The sequence below is a fragment of the Callorhinchus milii genome, unplaced genomic scaffold, assembly GCF_018977255.1.
Source record: "Callorhinchus milii isolate IMCB2004 unplaced genomic scaffold, IMCB_Cmil_1.0 Scaffold5, whole genome shotgun sequence".
NCBI lineage: Eukaryota > Metazoa > Chordata > Chondrichthyes > Chimaeriformes > Callorhinchidae > Callorhinchus > Callorhinchus milii.
In genome coordinates, this window is record NW_024704746.1 from 62781491 (window position 1) to 62806065 (window position 24575).

Sequence of the window (24575 nt, forward strand, 5' to 3'; positions counted from 1 at the left end):
CAAATTCTTATGACTCAACTTCTTTTATGGACACTGCTGTGCGCAATTGGCTGCCACACTTTGCCCACAAAATACAGTCAATCCAATACAAAATATTTACAAAATATTCTGTGAAGCCCTTGGAGACATGATAGGGCACTATATTAAATACAAGGATTATTATTATCATTATGTTGAGGGGATGACCTGATCGAGGTCTTTAAAATTATTGAGGGCTTTGATAAGAGTCAATAGGGAGATATTGTTTCCACTAGACGATGAGTCAGTAACTCAGGCCATCAATTTTAGATAGTTAGCAAAGGAGCAAATGGGGTGGTTAAGAGGAATTTTTTCACACACAGATTGGTTAGAATACGTAGTTCCCTATGGGGAGCGGTGGTTAAGGTAGAATCTGTACTGGCCTTCAAGAGGGAACTAGACACTTAAAAATAGTCAGTTACAGGAGTATACATCTCCTGACAGGAAAGGTGATGTACAAATGTAATTTGTTGTTGTTGTTATGGGGAGAGGGTTGGTAAATGGGACTGAAAGGATCGTTCTTGAGGGAGCCAGCACAGACATGATAGGCCGAAAGGTCTTCTTCTGTGCTGTAACTTTCTATGGTTGTAAGGAATGTGCTGGTGATTTCACCCGAGATGGTGAGGGTAGCTCCCACATCTGAATTGTAATCAATAACTGGAACAGGTTTACTGGACGAAGTGATACTGACCAGGACATTATTTGTCTGTTTCCATACGCATCTCACCTTAAGAGTAATAATAATAATCCTTAATAATTCTTGCATTTGATATGGCGCCTTACCACATCTTCTAGACATCTCCAAGCGCTTCACAGCATACACTGTAAAGTGAATGACTGTGTACCTCATGGACGAAACCTGGCAGCCAATTGCACACAGCAGTGTCCCACAAACAGTCGTGGATTGAAGTGAACAATGGACTTTTGTTTAAGAGATTGTCACCCCTGGAAAAGTAATTCGCCAACCAATCGACTAACAACCAGGTCCCTAATTACTGCTAGGTAAACAGAGCCGTGTGGAGTACGGGGGGGAAAGATGTTGGAAAGGGAACTGTTTTGGTGATGTACCACTCCTCTTGTCTCTGTGATCTTTGATTACTCGGGACATTAGTCTCAAACTGGTTGCAAAAATCAGCCTGAACTACATAATAATACAAGATCACAAGATTGATCTGGATGAAGCAGTGCCTTTGGTCCATCCGATCTCATCCCTCCAGCACACCCACCCTACCATCCCCTAATCACGGCATCAAGCTGCTTTTTAAATGAGTCTAGTGTCCTGATCTCTACCATCCTTCCTAACAACTAGTTCCAGTCACTGATTACCCTCTGTGAAAAGAAAAACTTCCTGGTACCTGTCCTGAAATTGCCCTTTACAACTCTACACCTATGTCCTCTTGTCCTACTGTTTAATACATTCTAAGTTATTGTTCTGGGTTTATTTTTTCAATCCCATTTAAAATATTGTATCGCTCTATCAGATATCCCCCGAGTCATCTTCTCTTAAGACTGGAGAGCCCCAGCTTGTCTAATTATGGTCATGGATTATTCCTCTAAACGCATAGAGACAAACTATTTGGTCCAACTAGTCCATTGTTTATACTCCACACGAGCCCCCACTCCTTGTATTCTCCTCTCCTTTATTCTTCTATTCCCTTATCCTGCATGTAGGCATCGCGTTGTCTCTTTAATATATGTCCCACTATTTCAGATCAATTCACTGTGTTCTGCTGTGCAACGTGCCTTTTTTGCACCTTCCTTAACAGCCTGATCACCTCCCACTTCTCTACCCTTCCTCAAACGGAGTGAAGAAAGCATGTCGCTGCCGAAGAAACACACTGCTTTCACAGGAAGCATTCAGGGTAGAGCAACGCCTCTTTTCACTGATGTTCTCGAGCTAACGCTCGTGAATGCCAAGCAACGCAGAACGAGGACAGATCAGTGAGGAGTTCAGAAAGCCCACACAACACCTTTGGGGCCGTTAATTCTTGCTGAGATGTTCGTTGAGGAGACGCTGTCTTCATGCAAAAGTCTTTGGAAAACTTTTCTGTGTTAGGAACAGGAGGAGGACATTCAGCCCATTAGTTCTGTTCCATAATTGTATTAAGATCATGATAGTTCTTTTCATCTCATTTCCTCACCTTTTCCATAATCCTTAATACGGTTACTTTCCAAATATCCATCCACCGTCCTTTTAAACCTACAGTCTATGGTCACCTCCCCTTTCTCCCCTGCCTCAGTGGCAAACTATGCCGTTGTTAAGTGCTCCAAGACGCTACCTCTCATGAAGGACGCTATGTAAATCCAAGTACAGTAATGCTCGCGCAAGTCTGATCTTATGATCCTCCTGACGTGAAAGGCGCTATACAAATGTCATGTGTTGTTGTTGATCTGCATAAATCGGATAATCGCCTAAGTCGCACACCCGTTCAAGAGGTTTTAATCTACGCGGGTTTGACGTAACTCAAACTTTGCACAAGTCATATTAAAGGTATGGTCCCAATTGATACAACTTTTGTGAGGTTTGCCGTCGTTGCTGTTATGTAACTTTCACACGTGATTCTGGCTTTTACTTTTAAGGTTGGGAACCAGCTGGCACACTGTGCTACTCACACGTGCAGTCAAACCAGCTCTCACTCCTCACAACGGGGATTTTGCTACAGGATTGCACACATTTGCAGAGGCTTTGTTTGCCTTTTTAATGGGCTCTATATTAGCGGCCACTGGAGCGCTGCTATACTCTATAGGTTTATCATTACGCTCCTCTCACTGTAGCAATAACCTCTCTGAGGATAACTTAGAATCCCGAAAATAAGCTGTTAATTAAACCAGCGTTTGAATCGGTTCAGTTATCGTGTAATAGAAAGCTATCGTGAGGGCCGTAAAAGGGTGACAAACAGCTTTGCAGAACAACACAATAGTTACGATGCTGTTAGTGAGGATTAGGTTCAAACAACACCAGCAATTGCTTCAGTGCATTAGACAATACGCACCAGTGTATGTTTATCAGCCCAGCCCTGCAGCTTGTTCGTATAATGAGAAAAGAATTAGAGGGAAGGATGTTTGCAGTTGATAATAATAATAATAATCCTTGTATTTGATATGTCGCCTTATCATGTCGTTGAGATGCTTCAAAGCCCTTCACAGAATATACTGTAAAGTGAACCGACTGTATTTTGCGGGCAAAATAATGCAAATTCATTAAAGTGGTTCAACTGATACATCTACGCATTTTCTCTCGTTTGCTTTTCACGTTCAAAAGGGTGGTCAGAAAACAAAAAGTCAATCCAGAGAGGGTGCGTTGGAATGTGGAATAGTGCAGAGTTGAAGCAGAGTCCGTAGGTTATTTTAAAAGGGATTTAGATAGATGCTGGAAGAGGAATAATAAAAGGTAAAGGTGGGAGAGGGGGCGAAAGAGGTGTGGGTTTAAATTGGCTCGTGGGGATAAAATACCAGCACTGAATCTGCTTCTCTGCTGGAACATGCTGTCATTGTGGGCACAGGCTGCTCAATGAGTCTTCTTCTTGACGGGACCGTGAGGTGGTGTATAAGATGCTACAGTGATACACTACAACACAGAACTACACCTCTGAACCGATAAGGCCAATCGGCCCAACTAGACTGTCCCGCCCACCACACATCCACCCCGCCCTGCCCCACTCTCTACCCTCATAACCATGTGATATTGTGCAACACTACCACAAAAGGACCTTATGTTCTAGCATCTCACTTCGAACCCAGGTAGTGGCTGCGCTTTCAGCCACTGCACCCCGAAACTCTGGGAACACTCTTCATCTATCCCTCTGTCTTGCCCCTTCCTTCCCCATCTTCAGATCACACCTGAAGACCTTTCTCTTCGACCGCGCCCAGGGTACGCTTTACTCACATGAAGTTGACGCAGCCTGTGCCTGCGGGCGGAGCGATCCACACAAAGCTGAGGTTGGTCTGCGGGAGGTGGCTGACGTGGGAAGCCACCACACTGCACATGAACTGAGATCCGAAAGGCTTGTCGGACATGAACCCTGGAAAAAAAAAGAAAAACACAGAACGGATGTCAAACACAGCGGAAAGATAACATAGTTCATTGGTGTTCATAACCTTAATATGGGGATTCTCAAAGAGCATCACAGAATAGACCGTAAAGTGCATATGTTTGTGGGAGAAACCCAGCAGCCGATTCCGCACAGCAGCGTCCAACAAACAGTCGTGGATTGAGTGACCAAAATATTATTATTTATTTGTTTTTGGAATGGATTATTGACCCCAGAAAAGCGATCCGCAATCGACTAACAACCGGGTTCCTACTTACTGCTAGGTAAACAGAGGCGTGTGGACTAAGGAAACTTGCCGAAGTTTTCACCCTGCCCGGGAATCTGAACCCAGGTCCTCTCACTTATGAGGCGAGTGATCTAACCACTAAGCTACAGGACTCTTAGGATTATGTGGTGTAAATCTACTCGCTTACTAGGTCACAGTGTACAAGCATGAGTGGGCAAGGTTCCTAACACAGTGCATGGTGGCTGGCTCAGTGGTGAAGAACGTTCCTACCAGATGTGTTAACTGCCATATTTTCCGGATCATGGGTGTTCATCAATAAAGCAATTATAATTGCATGAGATTTGACAGCATGGTAGATGACTCTTGTTCTATTAATTGAACAGTTTTGTGGTTACTGTTATACATGGACATGAATTATTAATGTTTCAGCAACGCTTACTAAAAGTTACTTACACAGATATTAATAATAATAATCTAGCACTCGAGACGAGATGTCATCGAGATGTATCGAAGCATATCACAGCATATACTATAAAGTGGATTGACTGTGGATTTTGTGAGAGAACACGCCAGCCAGTTTGCACACATCAATTAAGACCTAACCACAAACAGCCATGGAGTGAGTGAAACAATATTATTTGTAGAATTGTTGGCCAATCGCTGGGAGAATCTCCCTTTTTTTTAAATACATGGGATCCTTAATGTCTACCTGAAAAGGCAGACGGCACCTTGGTTTAACGACTTATCCGAAGGACGGCACTTCCGACAATTCAACCCACTCACCGTGTGTCATCTTAGATTGTGGGATTCCAAGCCCCGACTTGGGGCTTGAACCCACAACCTTCTGAACTCAGAGGCCAGAGTGCTATACCGCTGTGCCAGGCTGACACACAAGTTAGAGGTATTGTTGTTAGTGTTGGTCTCTCAGAGAATGTCATAATAATAATCCTTGCATTTTATATAACACCTTATCACGTCTTCGAAACGTCTCAAAGCACTTCACTGTAAAGGGCTTCGAGACGTCTCGAGGACGTAAACTGAAAACTGAATTGACTGTACATTTTGTGGGTCCAAAGTCAATTAAAAATCCGAGTCTATCAAAATATTGTTTTAGCGTCTACCTGAACCATACAAGACCTCAATGTAACATCTGAAGGATAGCACTATCAGCACTTAATATGATCTTAAATCCTGATGTGGAAATCGAAATTATAAGTAACCTTCTGACCCACAGGCGAGAGTTTTACTACCTAGCCAAACCGACACAATACTGCACTTGCCTCTGAGACAGACAGATGTCTTGTAGAAAATGTTCCAGTCTCAGAACTGTTACTTGAAACAGCCAAAAAATTGTTTCCACGCTTAACAAGATGTCACCATATGCTTCGGTCTCACTGCTGCTTTTGAATGAAGTGCAGTGTGCGGTTTGACATTCCAAGAAAGTGTCTAAATATCAGATTTTAAAAATAGTTTGTATGTCATCCATATGTTTATGTGTTTATAAGTGCCACTGTGGACAACTGCGGAAAATTGAAATTGCTTTTCCGCAGTTACTAAAAGGAACAGATTACCAAATTAAGACCTAACCTAAGAAATTTTTCACAATTCTGTGCAGTTTTATGGATTATATGGCAACACAGTCTTACAACCTAAGACTGGGTTGAATTTTCAGGCTTCTGTTATGTAACATAGTCCTGCAGTGTATTGGTTAGAGCACTTGCCTCGCAAGCGAGAGGACCGGGTGGGGAATTAGACAAGTTTCCTTACACCACACACCCTCTGTTTACCCAGCAGTAAGTGGGAACCCAGTTGTTAAGTCGATTGGCAGATCGCTTTACAGGGATAATAATCCCTTCAAAAAAAATTATAATTTGGTCACTCAATATAACATCATATACAATATGACTGTTTGTGGGACACTGCTGTGCGCAATTGGCTGCCACATTTTGCTTACAAAATACATTTGTGAGCAAAATACAAAATACATCCGCTTTATAATATATTCTGTGAAGTGCTTTGAGACGTCGCCACGACATGATAAGATGCTAAACCAAAATGCAAGGATTATTATTACATTATTGTATTATTATTACTCGGGTGGCTCGAGTTGAACCACAGCAGGATACACCAACTTCAAATGGATTCGGGATCATTGCATTTCTCTGAGTGTTTTGCTCGAATGAACAAAAGTGTAATGAACGGTTTACGTGAGCAAACATTACTGGAGAACCTGCTCAAGAAGGAAGCCAAATATGCAGCAAAGATACCGAGGAAATTATAGAGGAGAGAGAGAGAAGAAAGGGGGATGGAAGCAGGAAAATAATCAGTCGGAAAAATAAGCAGTATAGTTGTTGAGTGAGTTTGGAATGGAACTGTGGAGGACCAGAAAAGGCCACCTGGCCAGTTGTTCCGTAAATCTAGAGAAAAGTAATAGGTGCAGTAATCCCATGCAACTCTATAGGCACAAAAATCCACCGGTCTTAGATTGTAAGAGTGTTTTATCTTAAAAGTTATCTTAAGTTGGTTAAAAAAATTCTAAAATTCACTCCTCACTTGCAAGCCGGTTTTCCTCAACTCTTTGAAAGAACCGCCTTATGAATTTAGACTGAATTTAAGTATTTTCCACAATTCTGTATGATCTTAAAGTCTAAGGCAAAAGTATCTTGTTGTTGCCTTGCAGGTTAAGATTAGGTTAGAATGTCTTTCAATCTTCCCAATGAAATTCTTTGCTGTTGTTATCTAAATCCTTTATGAAATCTAATGAGTCAATCTGTCTCCATGACCCCCTGGGTATTCCATTCTACATGTTCGCCTTCTCCCTCGCCTCCTTCGAGACCTGTCTCAAGTCCCTCCTCTTCGACCGTGCCTCCGGTCACCCTCATTCCCCTACCCCACCGCCCTCTACCTCTCCTGATTCTAACCACCAGCTCGGATGCAGATCCCTGACTGTCCAGCAAAGGTGCTATACAAATGTAATTTGTTGCTGTCTTGTTGTTCACTACTAACTCTAAGGCAACGGGACAAGAGGGCACTATCACAGGAAAGAGACTTGAGAAGAGCTGTTTGAGGAGAGGCACCAGGAAGAACTTCCATACCCAGGAGTATTTAACAATTGAGTAACCAGGATCCTGGAAGCAGCTTGATGCTGTAATTGGGGGAGGGGGGTAGTTTGTGTGTCCTGGATGAGATAAGGTCAGATGGGCCAAAGGAACTTCTTTATCCAGACCAATCTTGTGAAGGTCTGGATAAAGAAACAGCTTGATGTACTGAATGCAAACAGGGAACCCCCGGTGTCTTTGTGAAGCACTTCAAGGCATTCATCCTGCGTGGAAGATGTTAAATGCCCAAGTTGCTGTTTGCCATTGTCACTGTCTCATCTTGGATAATTCCAACTCTGTGAAACTCTAAATGTTTCAGCTAAACAATGCTAAACAGAAGTAGATAAACTAGAAAAAGTAGTTTATCTATTAAAACAATTTCAGATTTCAGATTAAGCCTTTGTCATTCACTGTCCACCCCTCCACAAACCAACATCAAAGAGAGATTTGCCAGGAGCATGTGTTGTAACAGACCTATCAGTCCTGGTTCGAAACTGCCCGAGTTCAGAGCTGTGGGGTGGATCTGACACACTGTAAATAATTCAACTACTTGAGAGGCCTCTTCAGTGTTAGGAAAGTGGACTGGTTATTATGAAGATTTATCTTCTTGTGGGACCATGAAGGATTCCTGATACTAACGTTTAGACAATATTCTACTTCTAACAAGCAGATTGTGATTCCTGCTCCGACAGACACAGAATGTTTGGAATGGGTTCAGCTGAAGAGGCAGTGCAAGGAGGATCGCCAGTGTTAGAGGGCTGAGCTATGAGCAACGGTTAGACGAGCTCGGGCTCTTTGATCTTCAGGAAAGATGTCTCAGAGAGAACAAACCTGCTAGTTTGTGTAGTAAATTCAATGATAAGACAAAATGGTCTTACATGCAAAGACTAAGTGGAATTTCATACATACAGTAAAAATTCCACCTGGGTCTGTATATTTACTTTATTTTCTTAGCATTTCAGAGCATCCAGAATTTGGACAAATTCTTAAATATAGCCGGCGTCCTGTAAGCTATTTTAAGAACAGAACACCAGCTTCAAAGATAAGACTGAATTCAACAATTAGCCAAATCCTGGACAATCTGAAACCTGGACGGTCAGTAGAGTAAATCATCTCAAAGACATGATAAGACACCATATCAAATGCAAAGAATATAGTAATTATTATTAAGCCCATTGTAACATTGGTTAGTTATCTTGTAGGAAATTCGAGCAGTTATGTGTTAAACACAGGAAGCCTCAAAGGGTTGCGTTGGAGTTCATTGATTAGAGAACCAAACAGACCCCTTACTGACAGGCTGTACAACCGACCGTAAGATTGCTATCAGACCCTTCTGATTGACAGGTCAAAGCCCAGACCCCCAGCGGTGTTTAGTCCCGACTTCCAAAGGTTCAAGTGGTTTGATACATCCAAACATTTGATAAGAGTAATCTCGCACTTTCTATTTAACTGCACACCCTGTTTACTTTACTCTGTACCTTGCTCTATACCATCTATCCACACAGTGACTTTCCGCATCAGGGCTCCAATGAAGCGAGGCTGTACATCAGCAAAAAGTTTGAAACCAAATGCACTTTAATGAAAAGAGCTGAACTGCAGTTTCCACTTCCACTTTTTTGAGTAAATAGTAAAGCGAGAGCATTTCAGTGTCTGTGCCCATCAGACAAAGGATCAAACAGATTCACAAAAATTAATCTTGGAAGTACTGAACTCCCACCCGCCCCAAAAAAACTCCCAAGGAATCACAGTAATTACCTTGGTGATGGAGTATTCTATAATAATCCTTGCGTTTTTGCCGACAAATTATACAATCAATTCACTTTACAGTATATTCTGCGAAGCGCTTTGAGACGCCTCAAAGACGTGAAAAGGTGCTATATCAAATGCAAGGATTATTATTATTATTTATCATGTCGTTGAGATTGGCTCTGAGATGGAGTCTCAAAGCTCTTCACAGAATATACTGTAAAGTGGATTGACTGTCTTTTATGGGCGAAACACGGCAGCCAATTTCACACAGCTATGTCCCACAAACAGTCGTGGATTGAGTGGGCAAATTATTATTTTTATTTTTTTTCTGTACCGTGGATGGCACCAAATAACTAACTAACATTCACTAACTGGCGAGGCAACCATTCTAACTTAACGACTCCATCTCAGAGCCGAAGTCCTTCAGTCGACCTGCCCCTCCGTTTCACAGAGAGATTGCAAGCGCTCATCCATTATTGCCCTAATTTGACACACTTATGAAATTATTAGCAGTGCTGCTTTCAATCCTTGTCAACTCTGTTATTTTTTTCCCCGGAAATGATTAAGTACATTTACTCCGAAACACTGCGGTGGCTGGCAAAGTTCTGCCAGTGAAACATTTAATGAATATGTTTGAGCTGTGGCTGTTCACCCCCTTGGTGCAGCCACTGTTTCCACACGCAGGTCTGTTTCACATCAATCAAACTAACTGATGCACAAACAAGACCCGTGCTTTTCTCCTAACAAGTACGAAAAATACCTTCAGAACAGAAATCAGGCTCGACTCCCATCTCGACTCACTGGTCTAAACTGGCTGAATATAATGGTATAATTTTGACTTGACCATTACAGGTATGTGCTCAGGTCTGGTAATGAGCATAATGGCTCCATATTATCAATCTGAAGTGACACTCATTTGATAATTTTAGCACTCTTGCATTGCATTGTGTTGCAATGTTATTTGCTCCCTATTGAAGTGGTTAGTGCTTGAGGGCACTCCTTTTGTGCTCCTGTGCTCGTGGTCGAATGTTGGCTCCTTTCCTGAAGCACTCTAGGCTTACGCATCAGCTTGGTGTACCGGCTGCAGTTATTATAATTAACTAGCCACAAAGTGATGCAGTCAATGGCCCCAGGACTGAGTCAGAATACCATTCGAATGAGCGCTTTTTAGCCTAAAACCCTTTTTAGCTTTTTAGTTCATTGTATTTCGATGATTTGGCTGGAGGTTTGTTGCTTTAATTACAGGATCTTCTAAATGGTGTTCTGAAAATTCAGGTGATTGGTTGAGGGTATTCACTATTTTTGGGTGGGGAGCTAATAATCCCTTCCCCCCAAATAAAAATGTAATAATAATAATTTGGGCACTCAATCCACCACTGTTGGTTGGACACTGCTGTGCGCAATTGGCTACCGCGTTTCGCCCCCAAAATATACATTCAGTTCACTTTACAGTATATTCGCTTTGAAGCACTTTGAGACACCTCAATGACATGATAAGGCGCTATATCAAATGCAAGGATTATTATTATTCAGAGAGAGATACACATGTTTTGATATGGTGCCTTACCGTGTTGAGACGTCTCTGTTTCACATCAATCAAACTAACTGATGCACAAACTCGCTCGGACCAATAGGTCCCATAAAAACAAAAAATACTTGTGAAGGAGTGAAGTGACTGTGTATTTGTGGGCAAACACAGCAGCCAATTCATACACAGCAGTGGCCCACAAATAGCCATAAAGTGACTCAGGAATTTTACCTGGGGAATCGTTAGCCAGGACACCAGGAGAGAAAAAATCCCCTCTCTTTTGAAGAGTATCTTGGGATCTTTAACGTACATCTGGATGGACAGTCAGGACCTGGGTTTAACATCTCATCCAAGCACGGCACCTCCAACAACCCACCAGCCCTGCACGGGAATGTCAGCCTAGATTATGAGCTCATAGTCGACATGGGGCTTGAACTCCCAATCTTCAGACTCAGAGGCAGGAAGTGCTACCAACACTTATCCAGGCTGACAGTCAATGTAATGTTGCATTGACCCCAATGAGTGCAATATTAGCTATTCTCTCCAATCATGAATCTTGAGACTGCAGTAAGGGCAACGTGGAATATGTTGAAGTCCACCATTAATGTTAGTACAATAGCTAGGTTTGCAGAGTGAAAGCAACCTCACCAAACACTTAGCCATCCACCTCACTGAGATCCTTATGAAGAGTGGCATCTGAATCCTAGTTGTTTCAATTAACGTGACCTTCATTATCCTGAACGACAGTTCTGTCTTCTCTAAACAATAGCATGTCACTAACAACATCTCGGGATTTCAGTACCTGTTAGTAACAGAGGTGCATCTTTCTTCAGTGATTTGCTCAAGATTATAGATTGAGTTTCATCGATGGAGATTAGTACGAAACAGCAATCTCTGCACGCTTCACAGAATATACTGAAAAGTGAATTGACTGGATATTTTGTGGGCGAAACGTGGCAGCCAATTGCGCACAGCAATGTCCCACAAACAGTCATGCTTACCACTAAGCTATGGGACTCCATAAAGTCCCGATGTGGGGCTTGAACCCACTCCAAGGGGGGGGGGCGCACCTTATCAAACACGGCCATTGAGAACAGCATTGGGAGAGGTGTGTCTGCGTCCTGCCCACACAGGGACCAATCCATATGTCAATGCAATGGATATTGATCATCACTGTGCACAAGCTCCTAAACAGTTAATTGCTGTTTCTACAATTTTGGGACTTCTGCAGAGTGTTTGAGTTGCAGGAACGAGTGCTGCCCAAAGCTCTGTCAAAACACTTTGTTTTTTAGTGTTTCCAAACCTCCCAATAATACAACTGGAACTTTGTGAAGTTTTACTTGGCGAGACTCTTTTTTATTTGAAGGCTAATTGATCCTCTACACACATTGTGCTATCACACTAATTACTGAAGTACGTTTATAACCCCAGTGCTTTAGATTGTACCCTTTGGCCCAAATTGTTTCCCACTTCTGCTTTTTTTAGCGCAAAATTAAATCCTCCGCTTCATTATACAATTACACCTCATTAGGCTCACTCTCACAGAACAATCACTGTCACAATTAGTCACAACGTGTAGATGTGTGTGGGTGAGTGTGTGTGAGTGTGTGTGTGTGTGGAGAACATATTCTTAGATATTTCGAAGCAATCGAAGAGAATTCCCCACCAACTCAGTGGTTAAATGTACCGTTTCTTTTGTAATTGAGCGGTACAGGTTAAAACTGGTGGTAAGTAATCTGATCAAACTTCAAAGAAAATCAATCATTGATGCTAATCCAAAACTGATCCTGTAAGGACACAGCAGGCCCATAAAAGCCAAGACTCTTCTGAGTGCATCTTTCATCGCAGGTAATATTTATCAGCGTTTGATTAATACTCTCAGACGGGTTTTAAACAGCTTGTTGCCATTTCTACGCTTTTAAGACACCTGCAGTGATGAACAAACCCTTCCTCTGGGTTCCTAGAGCGCTTGAGTTACAGGAACGAGTGACAGCAAACTACTCAAAGGAATGAGCAGGAATTTTCATGATACGTCGCAGAAAAAGGACGCAAACGTCCCATTTGTGGCCTGGGAAACTGCTCCTCATTCCCAAATGTGACACTGTGTTGGCTCATGAATGTGTGAAACAACAATTTGCAATTAAAAATTAAAATAAAAAATAATAATAATATTGTCACTCAATCCACGACTGTTTGTGGGACACCGCTGTGCGCGATTGGCTGCCATGTTCGGCCAAAGAATATACAGTCAATTCACTTTACAGTATGCTCTGTGAAGCGCTTTGAGACATCTCGAAGATGTGATAAGGCGCTATATCAAATGCAAGGATCATTATTATTTATACAGTACACTCCATGCAGGATAGCATCTCGGAGTGCTGCACAGGAGCGGATTGGACGCAGATTGAGGGAAGGAGTTTCAGAGGTTAGGAGCGTAGTGGCTGAGGGCACGGCCAGTGATGGTGGCACAGAGGGTCGTAAGACATGCAGTAGATCTGTTGCCTTTGAGTAGAGGAGTGGGGTATCAGTGAAATAATGTAGAGAGTTGTCTAACTGGGGTGGGGGAGGAATAAATACACTAACACCTGAACTGCATGAAGCAGAAACTGTTCTGTCGACACTTTTTACAAATCTTAATAATCCTTGCATTTGATACAGCGCCTTATCAGGTCTTCGAGGCGTCTCAAAGCGCTTCACAGAATATCCCGTGAAGTGTAGTGACTGTATATTTTGTGAGCGAAACGCGGCAGCCAATCGCGCACGGGCGTGTCCCACAAACAGTTGTGGATTGAGCGACCAAATTATTATGGTTTTTTTTAAAGGGATTATTACTCCCGGAAAGCAATCCGTCAATCTGCTAAAAAAAGAAAGGAGTTTCTCCTGGTGTGTGAGCCAACAATCAATAATTACTATTATTAATATTACTGCAAAACAATTTTCTGGTTAATTCGGTTCTACCAGATTTAAAAATGTGTACATTAGTTCTTCTAGAATTCTTTTGAAATGATTGTGCTGACAGATTAATGAGAACCCTTCAAACACTGCGCCCTCGTTAGAAGCTGACTTGTGGCTGTTGAAATAATACAATATAATAATTCTTGCCTTTGATAATAAATCCTTATCACATCGTTGAAATGTCTCAAAGTGCTTTGCGGTAAGGTGTAGTGACTGTGTATGTGCAGGTGAAATAGGCAGCCAATTTGCATGCAGCAATGTACCATTAAGAGGCCATACAGTACAAACAACCATGAAGAGAATGACCAATTTTATCTGGAGGGCAGTTGGCCAGGACTTGTTAATTCTGCTACGTCACTTATACGAGGAAATCATATCTGTTCCATTTGCTCAGTCAGTGTTAGTAATCGTCCAGAACGAACACACGAACCTGGCTTCCCGTGGAATCCTAAGAATAACAGCATTAAGGGGTCATACAATACACCAAGCCTATACTGGCCATCTAATCTAATCCCAATTCCCTGCTCTATTCCTGTACCCTTTTAAAACTGCTCCTCTTAAAATATTTATCCAATTGCATTTTAAATGGTTTAATGGTCTTAGCTTCGACAACCACTGGTTTGTGGCTAACCATTCCGTACTCTAATAGGCTTCTGCACGAAAGGTAATCTTGAAGATTTACCCTTAACCCTTCCAGTGACAATCCTGAGCTTTTGAACATAAGAATTTGCTCAGCGAAAGGTCCATCTAGTTTGCCTTCCACCATCCTGGCAATCGCTTGACATGTCATGTCCCAAACTATATGCTGTATTTTATCCTCTTGTTAACGATGTATAGACCGGTCGGCCTAAACTTCCACTGTCTGTCAATACAACAAAAATCATTCTGAATTTTGAAGACCTCTAACTACACAGAGAGAAATTTACAATCCGCTTTGAGTTGGCAGAAATACAATATTTCGGTGACCCAACGTATCAGAGAACCAATTTGATGCTGTGGATGTGGAACAGGAGTTCAAGTCTTAATTCCAGTCCAGTGAAAATACTTCCAATTATTTCAATCTAGCTGGACAAGCAACGGGAAGCTTGCCAGACAGTGCTCACAATGCCAAACTGAGTGCTTTTACATTATTAAACTCCAGCAGTCACTCAACAGCATTCTGGGATCCCCGAGCCTTGCCTCTTGCCAACTCGCTGTGATACTCCGGGGAGAGAGTGCGCACTCCTTTCAAGACATAAAGAAATTGTGGAGAGTGGTAAGTAGTTCTTAGAGCACTGGACACGCAAGCGAGAGGCCTTTGGCTCGATTCCAGGTCAGGGCGAAACGTTGGGCAAGTTTCCTTACTCCACACGCCTCTGTTTACCTAGCAGTAACCAGCAACCCGGTTGTTAGTCTATTGGTGGATCACTTTCCGGAGGTAATAATCCCTTCAATAAATAAATAAATAGCCGTTTGCGGGACACTGCTGTGCGCAATTGGCTGCCGCGATTCACCCCACAAAATATACAGTTAATTCACTTTACAGTATATTCTGTGAAGCGCTTTGAGACGCCTCAAAGACCTGATAAGATGCTGTATCAAATGCAAGGTTCCTGCCTGCATTAAGCACTAACTGATGTAACCTTTTTACTATAGTTTAAATATTTTTTAATCCAATAAAAGATATTTTAGAAGTGTGTGTTAGCTCTGAGTTTTATAACAAATACCAAACACATCCAATACTGGGTAATATTGAGAGCAATTCTTTGTTTGTGTGATGTTGATCCAAAAAGCAGCCACAAAGTGCTACAAAGCAAGGCAAGGTACACACAACACCTTTCTAAATCTACATGCAGATTGTTGATTTGCAAAATGGTGCAGAGGTTCAAAGGATATTTGATACACAGTACGAGGTATATAGGGTCCCATCAAATAAATCAACTGCTCTAAGAATGATACAAAGAGCTGGACCCTGAGAGAAAACTATATGTATATTTTTTGCCATGAATCCCTTTAACGAAAAACAATAAAAAGAATAATAAACTGGCTGCCACATTTCGTCCACAAAATACAGTCAATCCACTGAGACATCTTGACAACGTGATAAGGCGCTATATCAAATGCAAGGATTATTACTATTATTTATCACTATCATTTAGTTGCCCCAAACCTGCCCTAAACAAACCCAATTCACACAGGAGGACTATGAAGGATGAAACGCCATCTCTTAGATATACTGTTTAGCTGAAAGGAATCTTTACCTCAAACGGGTTCTTCAGAAAGTGAATCACTGATTTCATTTATACTTTGGTGCATATTAATTAATGCAGTTTCATCATTTTGGCCAGAAGGCTGAAGAATCTATGAATGCATTATGCGAGCTACAGATCATCTGTGACTACCTCTTCTACATTGCGCACATTAAAGAAATATATAGACCCTTCTTCTGCCACAAAGCCTTGCTTCAAGCCCAAAATGTGACTGAGTAAAGCATACATTCCACAAATCAATGAATAGCTTTTGATTCATGTTTCAGGTGAAACACAGAATTTCTCAATAAACTCTGAAGGATAACGTCTGGGGAAGATAGAGGGAGAAAAAAATACCATTTAATCTAGACAAAATACAAATTGTGAGATTATAATAATCATAATAATTCTTGCATTTGATATATAGCGCCTTATCATGTGAATGAGAAGTCTCGAAGCGCTTCACAGAATATATTGTAATGTGGATTGACTGTGAATTTTGTAGGCGAAATGCAGCAGCCAATTGCACACAGCAGTGTCTCACAAACAGTCGTGGATTGAGTGACCATTTTCTTTAGGGATTATTACCTCCAGAAAGTGATTAACAACCGGATTCCTACTTACTGCTAGGCAAACAGAGGCATGTGGATGAATCTAACACTTTGAGGGATGACTTTCCTCTTCAACTTGCATTATTTTGCTGCTGCATCAGTTAAAAAAATATTTTTTTTTAAAAATGAGTTATTAACATCGAATACGGTGAATTTAAATTGGATGAAATGTGCAGATCCATCAAAAAATGTCTTTATCACCTAAAACTCCCAAACCCCAAAAAGGCTGAATTGAGTAAAAACCTGTGAAGTGCTTTGAGACGTTTCGAAGACATGTTAAGAAGCCGTATCATATGTAAGGGTTATTATTAGCGTGATGTGCCAAATGATCCTTACAAGGCGCATTGAGATGTTATCCGATTTGCAAAGCGCTGATTAAGTGCAAATTATTATTCTCCACACCTCCACTACCAATCCTGAACTGCTTCCCGTCACAGACATGTTCTTCCCAGGCACACAGGGCCCACTGTGTCCTGTGGAACATTTCTTCAACTCAGGCTTGAGGGATTTGGGTGGAAGGGGAGCTGTAAAGTGGGATTAATAAAAGAACAATTTAGGAAAGCAGAAAGAGCAGTGACGCGTACACTGCTTTCTGTGCTGACACGGAGTCCTGTAGCTCAATGGTTAGAGCACTCGCTTTGCAAGCGAGAGACCTGAGTTCAATTCCAGGCAGAGGGCGAAACCTTGGGCAAGTTTCCTTACTCCACACAGAGCCTAATAATCATCCCTCCAAAACCAAAAACAATAAATAATTGGTCATTTTCAATCTACGACTGTTTGTGGGACATTGCTGTGCGCAATTGGCTGCCGCATTCGCCCACAAATATACAGTCAATTCACTTTACAGTGTGTTCTGTGAAGCGCTTTGAGACGTCCTCCCGATGTGAAAAGCGCTATATCAAATGCAAGGATTATTATTATTATTATTAATGACTGTTCCTGTACCTATCCCTCACACTCGTGTCCAAATCCCTTTGCTCTCTGGCACCTCCCTACCTCTCCGACCTCCTCACTCCCCAATCCACCACCCGGAGCCTTCGCTCGACTGGCACCGGCCTCCTGCTCGTCCCTCGCACCTCCCGCCCCACCATCAGAGGTCGCGCTTTCAGCCACTACGCCCCGAAACTGTGGAACACTCAATCCCTCCGCCTTGCCTGCCTCTCTCCCCTTTTTCAAGTCCTGCCTGAAAACCTTCCTCTTTGACCATGGCTTACGGCCACCTCCCCCCGGCTCGGAATCAGGCTCCGCAACTGTTAAGCGCTCTGAGACGCTACCCTGTGTGGAGGGCGCTATATAAGTGCAATTTGTTGTTGTAATTTGTACTATTATCGCTGAGCTCATATTGATCCAGTTATTTGCAGGAATGATAATAATAATATATTAATTCTTGCATTTGATTTAGTGCCTTATCACGTCATCGAGACGTCTCAAAGCGCTTCACAGAACAGACTGTAAAGTGAATTGACTGTATATTTTGTGGGCGAAACGCGGCAGCCAATTGCGCACAGAAGCGTCCCACAAACAGTCAAGGATTGAGTGATCCCATTTTAAATTGTTTTTGAAGGGATTATTACCCCCGAAAAGCGATCCAATATCAGTTTTGCACCCACAAAACACACAGGAGTCCTGTAGCTCAATGGTTAGAGAACTCGGCTCGCAAGTGAGAGATCTGGGTTCGATTCCTGGCAGGGCGAAACCTTGGACAAGTTTCCTCACTCCACACGCCTGATAATAACCCCCCAAGAAAAAANTAAAGAATAAAATAAGAATTGGGTCACTCAATCCACGACTGTTTGTGGGACGCTGCTGTGTACAATTGGCTGCCGCATTTCGCCCACAAATATACAGTCACTTTAACAGTGTGAAGCGCTTTGAGAAGTCTAGAATATGTGAAAAGCGCTATATCAAATGCAAGAATTATTATTATTATTCAATGCACTTTGCGGTAAAATCCTGTGAAGCGCTTTGAGACGTCCTCCTGACCTAGAAGGCACTATACTAAGGTAAGGATTATTATTATTATTATAATTTTCTGAAATCACCAAAGATCAAAACAATTTGTTGCTGCTGCCGATTAGATGACCGATTTTCTTATACAGCAACTTTAAATCAATACCTTGTGTGAAGTTCTTGGAAATATTTCAACATCATAAGGCCCTACAGTATATTAAATGCAAGTATTAGTAATGCTATGTCAATCACTCAATTATAAATTCATTTTAAAATGACAGATATAATTTTATCAGTGCAAGCAATTAAACTATCTCATTACTGAAGTAAATAACTTTTTTTAAAAAAACAGATCAAAGGCCCCAAATTCACCTCTCTTCTCAAAACTGAAGCCTGTTGCAGAATTTTGAAAGATTCCTAAATTCAGTCTTAATTTTGAAGTCGGTTTTCCACGTGTCTTAACTTGGACTCTGGAGAAATGGCCTTAAAACCAAGATCATTTAAATAATTTTCAAATATTCTTCACATTTAGGACAATTCGTAAAAATGATCTTATGATTAAGACCCTGAGAAATGTTGGACCTGATTGTTAGTCGATTGGCGGGTTGCTTTCCGGGGGTAATAATCTCTCTTCCCCCCCACCCCAAAAAAAAATTTGGTCACACAATGCACGACTGTTTGTGGGACACAATTGGCTGCCTGTTTCGCTCACAAAATACAGTCAAGTCAATTCACTTCACAGTGTATCGTGTGAAGCGCTTTGAGATGTCTCAACAACGTGACAAGGCGCTGTATCAAATGCAAGTATTATTATTATTATTAACACTATTTAGCACAACTCCACTAAATAAAATCGTTGCTGTAACATACATTCCCATTTAGGCTAACAATTGCCTTCTCATATCACATGGACGGACGTCAAAACAAGTCCCAGATTTGGGGAGCTCGAACACAGATGAGCTCCGCTGGACCCTTTGCTGAATACCTACACATTAAAATAAAACATTTCCTCTTGTAAACAATCAAACAGAATCTCGGGCACGTCGCTGCTTATTAACACCTCTCGGAGAGCAGAGCTCTGTGATAATGATAATGCTATTCCCTCATGTAAAGGTGCCACCACATTAGTGGCCCGAAAACAAGTGAAAATTAGTATTGAGCTACAAATAACATCAACCAACGTGAGGCCCTACATTGATGGTTAAAATCGCCAAATGCAGCCCACAGATTTTGTGGCCAAGATATCCAGACAAGTATCTTTGAAGTCGACAGAACCTTGAAAGGGAAGGAGGGTGGGTGGGGGGGGGGGGGGAGCGGGAGAAAGGATTGTCAACTCTGATTGATTTCAGTGGAAGAATGAATTGCGCATCACAGACACATTTGCTCCTCACCCCTACCAAGCGAATGTCAACTGATCTCTAATTCCCGAAGCATTAAAGGCACACAACCTCCTTTAATTATCAACGAGATGAGACTGATGTGTGGGTCCCATACATGTGACCGATTGCCTTCGCAGTGGCCTGAAGAGTCCGAGGAGAAGCAAACCTGCGGGTCTGTGGCTATGACTGTAATTAGGTTTATGGATTAAAGAACTGGGTTAATTACGATGACTTCATGCTGTGCAGAAGCAGCCACATTGCCCGAGCCGGTGCTGTGCTACATATAGAGACTGTGCGCTAAGGCACTTCCATGTGTCACACTTGAATCATTTGTGAGGCTAATTTTTTTAATGAAAGCGCTAGCCCCTGATTTGCCCGCAAGTGCCTGATTAGCTGTCCTTACATATTCGTTCGCCGTGAGTGGGAGAGGGATGCTCACAGCATGAGCTCATTGCTCCCCCGGGGGACATGTTTTCAAACAAATTAACTCGGAAAATGAGAATTGTAAACAATGAATCGTTGCCTTTCAAGTGGAAATCTCCAGGCAGTCACTTGCTCTCCTTTATCTATAGTTTATCTTTCTTTACCATTTCCTCAGCTCCTGTTCCTCGCCCCCCTCCACCCCCCCACCCCCATCACCGTGATAATAATAATAATAATCCTTGCATTTGATATAGCACCTTATCATGTCCTCAAAACGTCTCAAAGCGCTTCACAGAATATTCTGTAAAGTGAATCGACTGTGCATTTTGTGGGCGAAAGGCGGCAGCCAATTGCGCACAGGAGCGTCCCACAAACAGTAGTGGATTGAGTGACAAAATTATTATTTATTTATTCATTTATTTCTTGAAGGGATTATTACCCCCAGAAAAGCGATCCGCCAAACGACTAACCAACCGGGTTCCTATTTACTGCTCGGTGATCAGGAAACTTGCCCAATCCTTCGCCCTGCCAGGTCCTCCCATTTGCAAGGCGAGTGCTCTAACCACAAGATGTGCGCAGCACTAAACTGATTCCCCCCCCTCCCACCCCCCCACCATTTTATATTGTAAGATTACTGGCTGTCGTGTTGGGACTGAGCGATTATTCCCTCCCGCCCATAGATCACAAACAAGAGGAAATGTCACACTGGGACAATACATCTCAACACCTCAATGCTCCTAAGCACTGTAATTACCTTCAGGGGTATGTGCATCACTGGCGTCGCTCTGCATTACAATGTGAGGATGACAGTCCTTTACTGAACTCAATATGTGGGACATACCTCAATGTAACAGAGTGAGACGTTCAGTCAATTAGCCTCGACACAAATATCAAAACAACAGTTGAAAAAATATCCGAGACTTGCTCTAGTAATAATAATAATAATCATTAATCCTTGCATTTGACATAACGCCTTTTCACATCGTTGCAACGTCTCAAAGCGCTTCACAGAATATATTGTAAAGTGGATTGACTGTATTTTGTGGGCGAAACGTCGCAGCCAATTGCGCACAGCAGCGTCCCACAGACAGTCATGGAATGAGTGACCAATTTATTATTATTATTTTTTTTAAAAAAGGGATTATTACCCCTGGAAAGCGATCCGCTAATCAACTAACAACTGGCTTCCTACTTACTGCTAGATAAACAGAGGTGTGTGGAGTAAGGTTTCGTCCTGCCCGGGAATTGAACCTGGGTCCTCTCGCTTATGAGGTATTTTGTAATGAAATTTTAAATCTTTCTCTTTTCCCAACATTTTCTGTCTCGTAAAATATTTGAGACTATTTTCTCCCTCCCGACGACAATAACTGAAATTGATTATCTCCCTGCGGACGGGAGATTATGTTCCTCGCTCCATGAGTGATTTAAATGTACCTTTCCTCCAGAGGACTGGGGCGATCGTCAAAATTAAACTGGACCATTTGTGTTCATGAGATTAACATAATTACAGTATTTAAAGGAGGTGGCAGAATTGTAAAGAACTTGTCCCCATTTTGTCTTTAACACAAGTGAGCTCTTCTCACCTCCGTACTGTTCCTTTAAGTCCAGAAGCAAAGCAAAGCAACTTGGAAATATCTCCAAATCTACCGTCAATCTCATTAGTCGACTGATAATGCAAGAGATAGTGAGATGCCCAGTCTCTGTGCGCACACACACACACTCGTGCACAGAAATTACATGTACAGCTACCCACAACCTTAGACATACACAGGCGCACACACCAGTGCTCCACACTGGTACTTCACTGCGAACAACAGCAGGGAAAATGCCCTTGAATTCTCAAGGATTACAGTGCAAGAACGATCAAAGCAATTTTCCTCTCTTTCCATAGATTTTTTGATTTTCTCAGCTTTATCGCGGGATTTGTTTACAATAGTTCAATGAAACGTCTGGCTCCCAGTGAGTTGATACATTAGCAGAAAAGGTCATTGAAGCGAATAGAAATGTGTTCAAGAAACAACTGAACATGGTTCTGGGGAAACAGGCGATAGCAGGGTGATAATACTAAGCCTTGTGCCTCGTCGAGATGTCTCAAAGTGCTTCACAGAATATAGTGTAAAGGTTTGTGGGCGAACGTGGCAGCCAATTTGCATACAGCAATGTCCCAGAAACATCCATGGAGTGTGTGTCCAATTTTATTTGGGGGATTGTTGGCCAGGAGAGAGAAACTCTCTTCTCTTTTTGAACAGTGTCGTGGGATCTTATTGTCTACTTAGACATCATGTAAAGAAAAAGCAGGAAATTAGGGGTGAGAGTGACTCTTTTATTTGGAAAAAAAGAGTCTATTTGGCTCATCAAGGTTCAGGTTTTGGGGATACTTGATATAGAGTACAAAGGACCGAAATTTCTCGTAGTCTTGGCCTTGAGGACATCATCTTGAAATGTAAGATTGTGCAGAATTTAGGAAAATTCTTAAACTCAGTTCGAATTTGCTAACTGAAGGCTTTTGCAAGGTTGTTTTCAAAGAAACCGTTTCCAAATTTAAAATTTTAACAGCAAGGGCTCCAGGCTGAGACTGTCAAACACTTTGGGTTTCAGATGTCTTGAAGGCTATTGACACTGTCAACCCACTTTACACTATATTCTGTGAAGTGCTTTGAGATGTCAACAACAACAACTTGTGTTTATATCGTGTCCTTCACATGGGGTAGTGTCCAGGAGCATTTAAGGCGTCATATCAAATGCAAAGATTATTATTATTATTATTATTAAGACTTACCAAGACCAAGTGAGCCAGCATTGCTGATCGTTTGCGGGGCTTGGACACTGGTGGACGTGTAGAGACCTGTCACGAGGAGACCATCGAAATACGTGCTGGTGGAAATTGTCACTGGAACACACAAAAAGCGCAATAGGTTAGTTTGAACACTTGACTGCAGTGAGACAGCACAAGCAATGCACAATACACTGTCTGACCAACAGCTCAGCTCATTCACCTTCATACACAGGGCCATTGCTGGCCACAACCACAAAGAAACACAGGACCTCAATAGCACTCACTGTATTAGCTTACTCAACCCCCCTCACAGTGCTAGCTCACTCACACAGTAATAATAGCCCCCCCTCACAGTGTTAGCTCAGTCACACGGTAATAGCTCAGTCACACAGCAATAATAATCCTTGCATTTGATACAGCGCTTTGCACATCTTCTAGACGTCTCAAAGCGCTTCACAGAATATGCTGTAAAGTGAATTGACCGTATATTTGTGGGAGAAACGCGGCAGCCAATTGCGCGCAGCAATGTCCCACAAACAGTCATGGATTGAAAATGACCAATTAATTATTGTTTTGATTTTTGGAGGGATTATTATTAGGCTCTGTGTGGAGTAAGGAAACTTGCCCAAGGTTTCGCCCTCTGCCTGGAATCGAACCCAGGTGTCTCGCTTGCAAGGCGAGTGCTCTAACCACTGAGCTACAGGTCTCCACAACACTAATAGCCTCCTCTCACAGTGTTAGCTCAGTCACACAGTGTTAGCCCCCCCCCCACCCACCCCACCACAATGTTAGCTCATTGACAGTAACAGCTCCCCGCCCTCACAGTGTTAAACCCAGTGAGTTCCAGGTCTGAGAGCCACAGCTCTATCCACTACAGCAAAGTGGTCCAACCTCTTGGCCGTTTGCCCCGTTTGAGAAGCGTCTGCAGGCGGAGCCGAGTGAGCAAGAGTTTTGTGTTTCCCTTCCAGAAACGTGACACGCCATTTACGGGTTATGGAGGGAGGGAGGGAGGGAGCGGGTGTGCCAGATGTAATGGAGTGGGGGAGGGGTTGAAATCGGCCCGCGGGCTGCCAGTTGGACCACCCGGCACCACACCTTCGGAACAAAGTTTGTACTTAAGCCTGTTTTTGTTTCACGCATTGCGTTGCTGCTCTTTTGAACTGAGCGTTGCAAAGCCCCTTGAAGTGCCAAAGAGCAACTATAACTGTGCGCAGAACCTGTCCATCAGGATCTGCCCCCCCCAACTCCACCTACTTCATTGCTTGTAACTTTCCGTTAGCTAATCAGGCCAGAAACTTAAGAGAGTATTGCACTTGACACCGGCTTTATTTATGGCTAAGATTACACAGACAGCGTTACTGTAGTGTATAATTTGTGCCGTGAAATAGGTCAGGCTTCAATGACCAATTTGCAGCAGTAATTTACAACAATGACCTGTTATTTGGCTTCACATTCCTTCACAGGTTTGCCCACAGTTGTCCCTATGTGGGGCTTGAACCCACAATCTTCTGACTCAGAGGCAAGAGTGCTACCGACTGAGCCACGCGGACACCCACACCTCTCAATTAGCATTTTCTACGGC

At 42.5% G+C, this 24575-nt stretch overlaps 1 protein-coding gene across 1 annotated transcript in view; it reads right to left on the bottom strand.

The window, feature by feature from the left end:
- The window catches only part of reln (reelin), a 178251-nt gene that overhangs the window by 132493 nt on the left and 21183 nt on the right, over positions 1-24575 (bottom strand). Inside the window, exons 3-4 of the mRNA XM_007890885.2 lie at positions 22997-23107; positions 3905-4040 (exon numbers count right to left, since the gene is read on the bottom strand). Coding sequence (XP_007889076.2) covers positions 3905-4040; positions 22997-23107 — 247 coding nt within the window. The remainder of the gene's footprint in view (positions 1-3904; positions 4041-22996; positions 23108-24575) is intronic.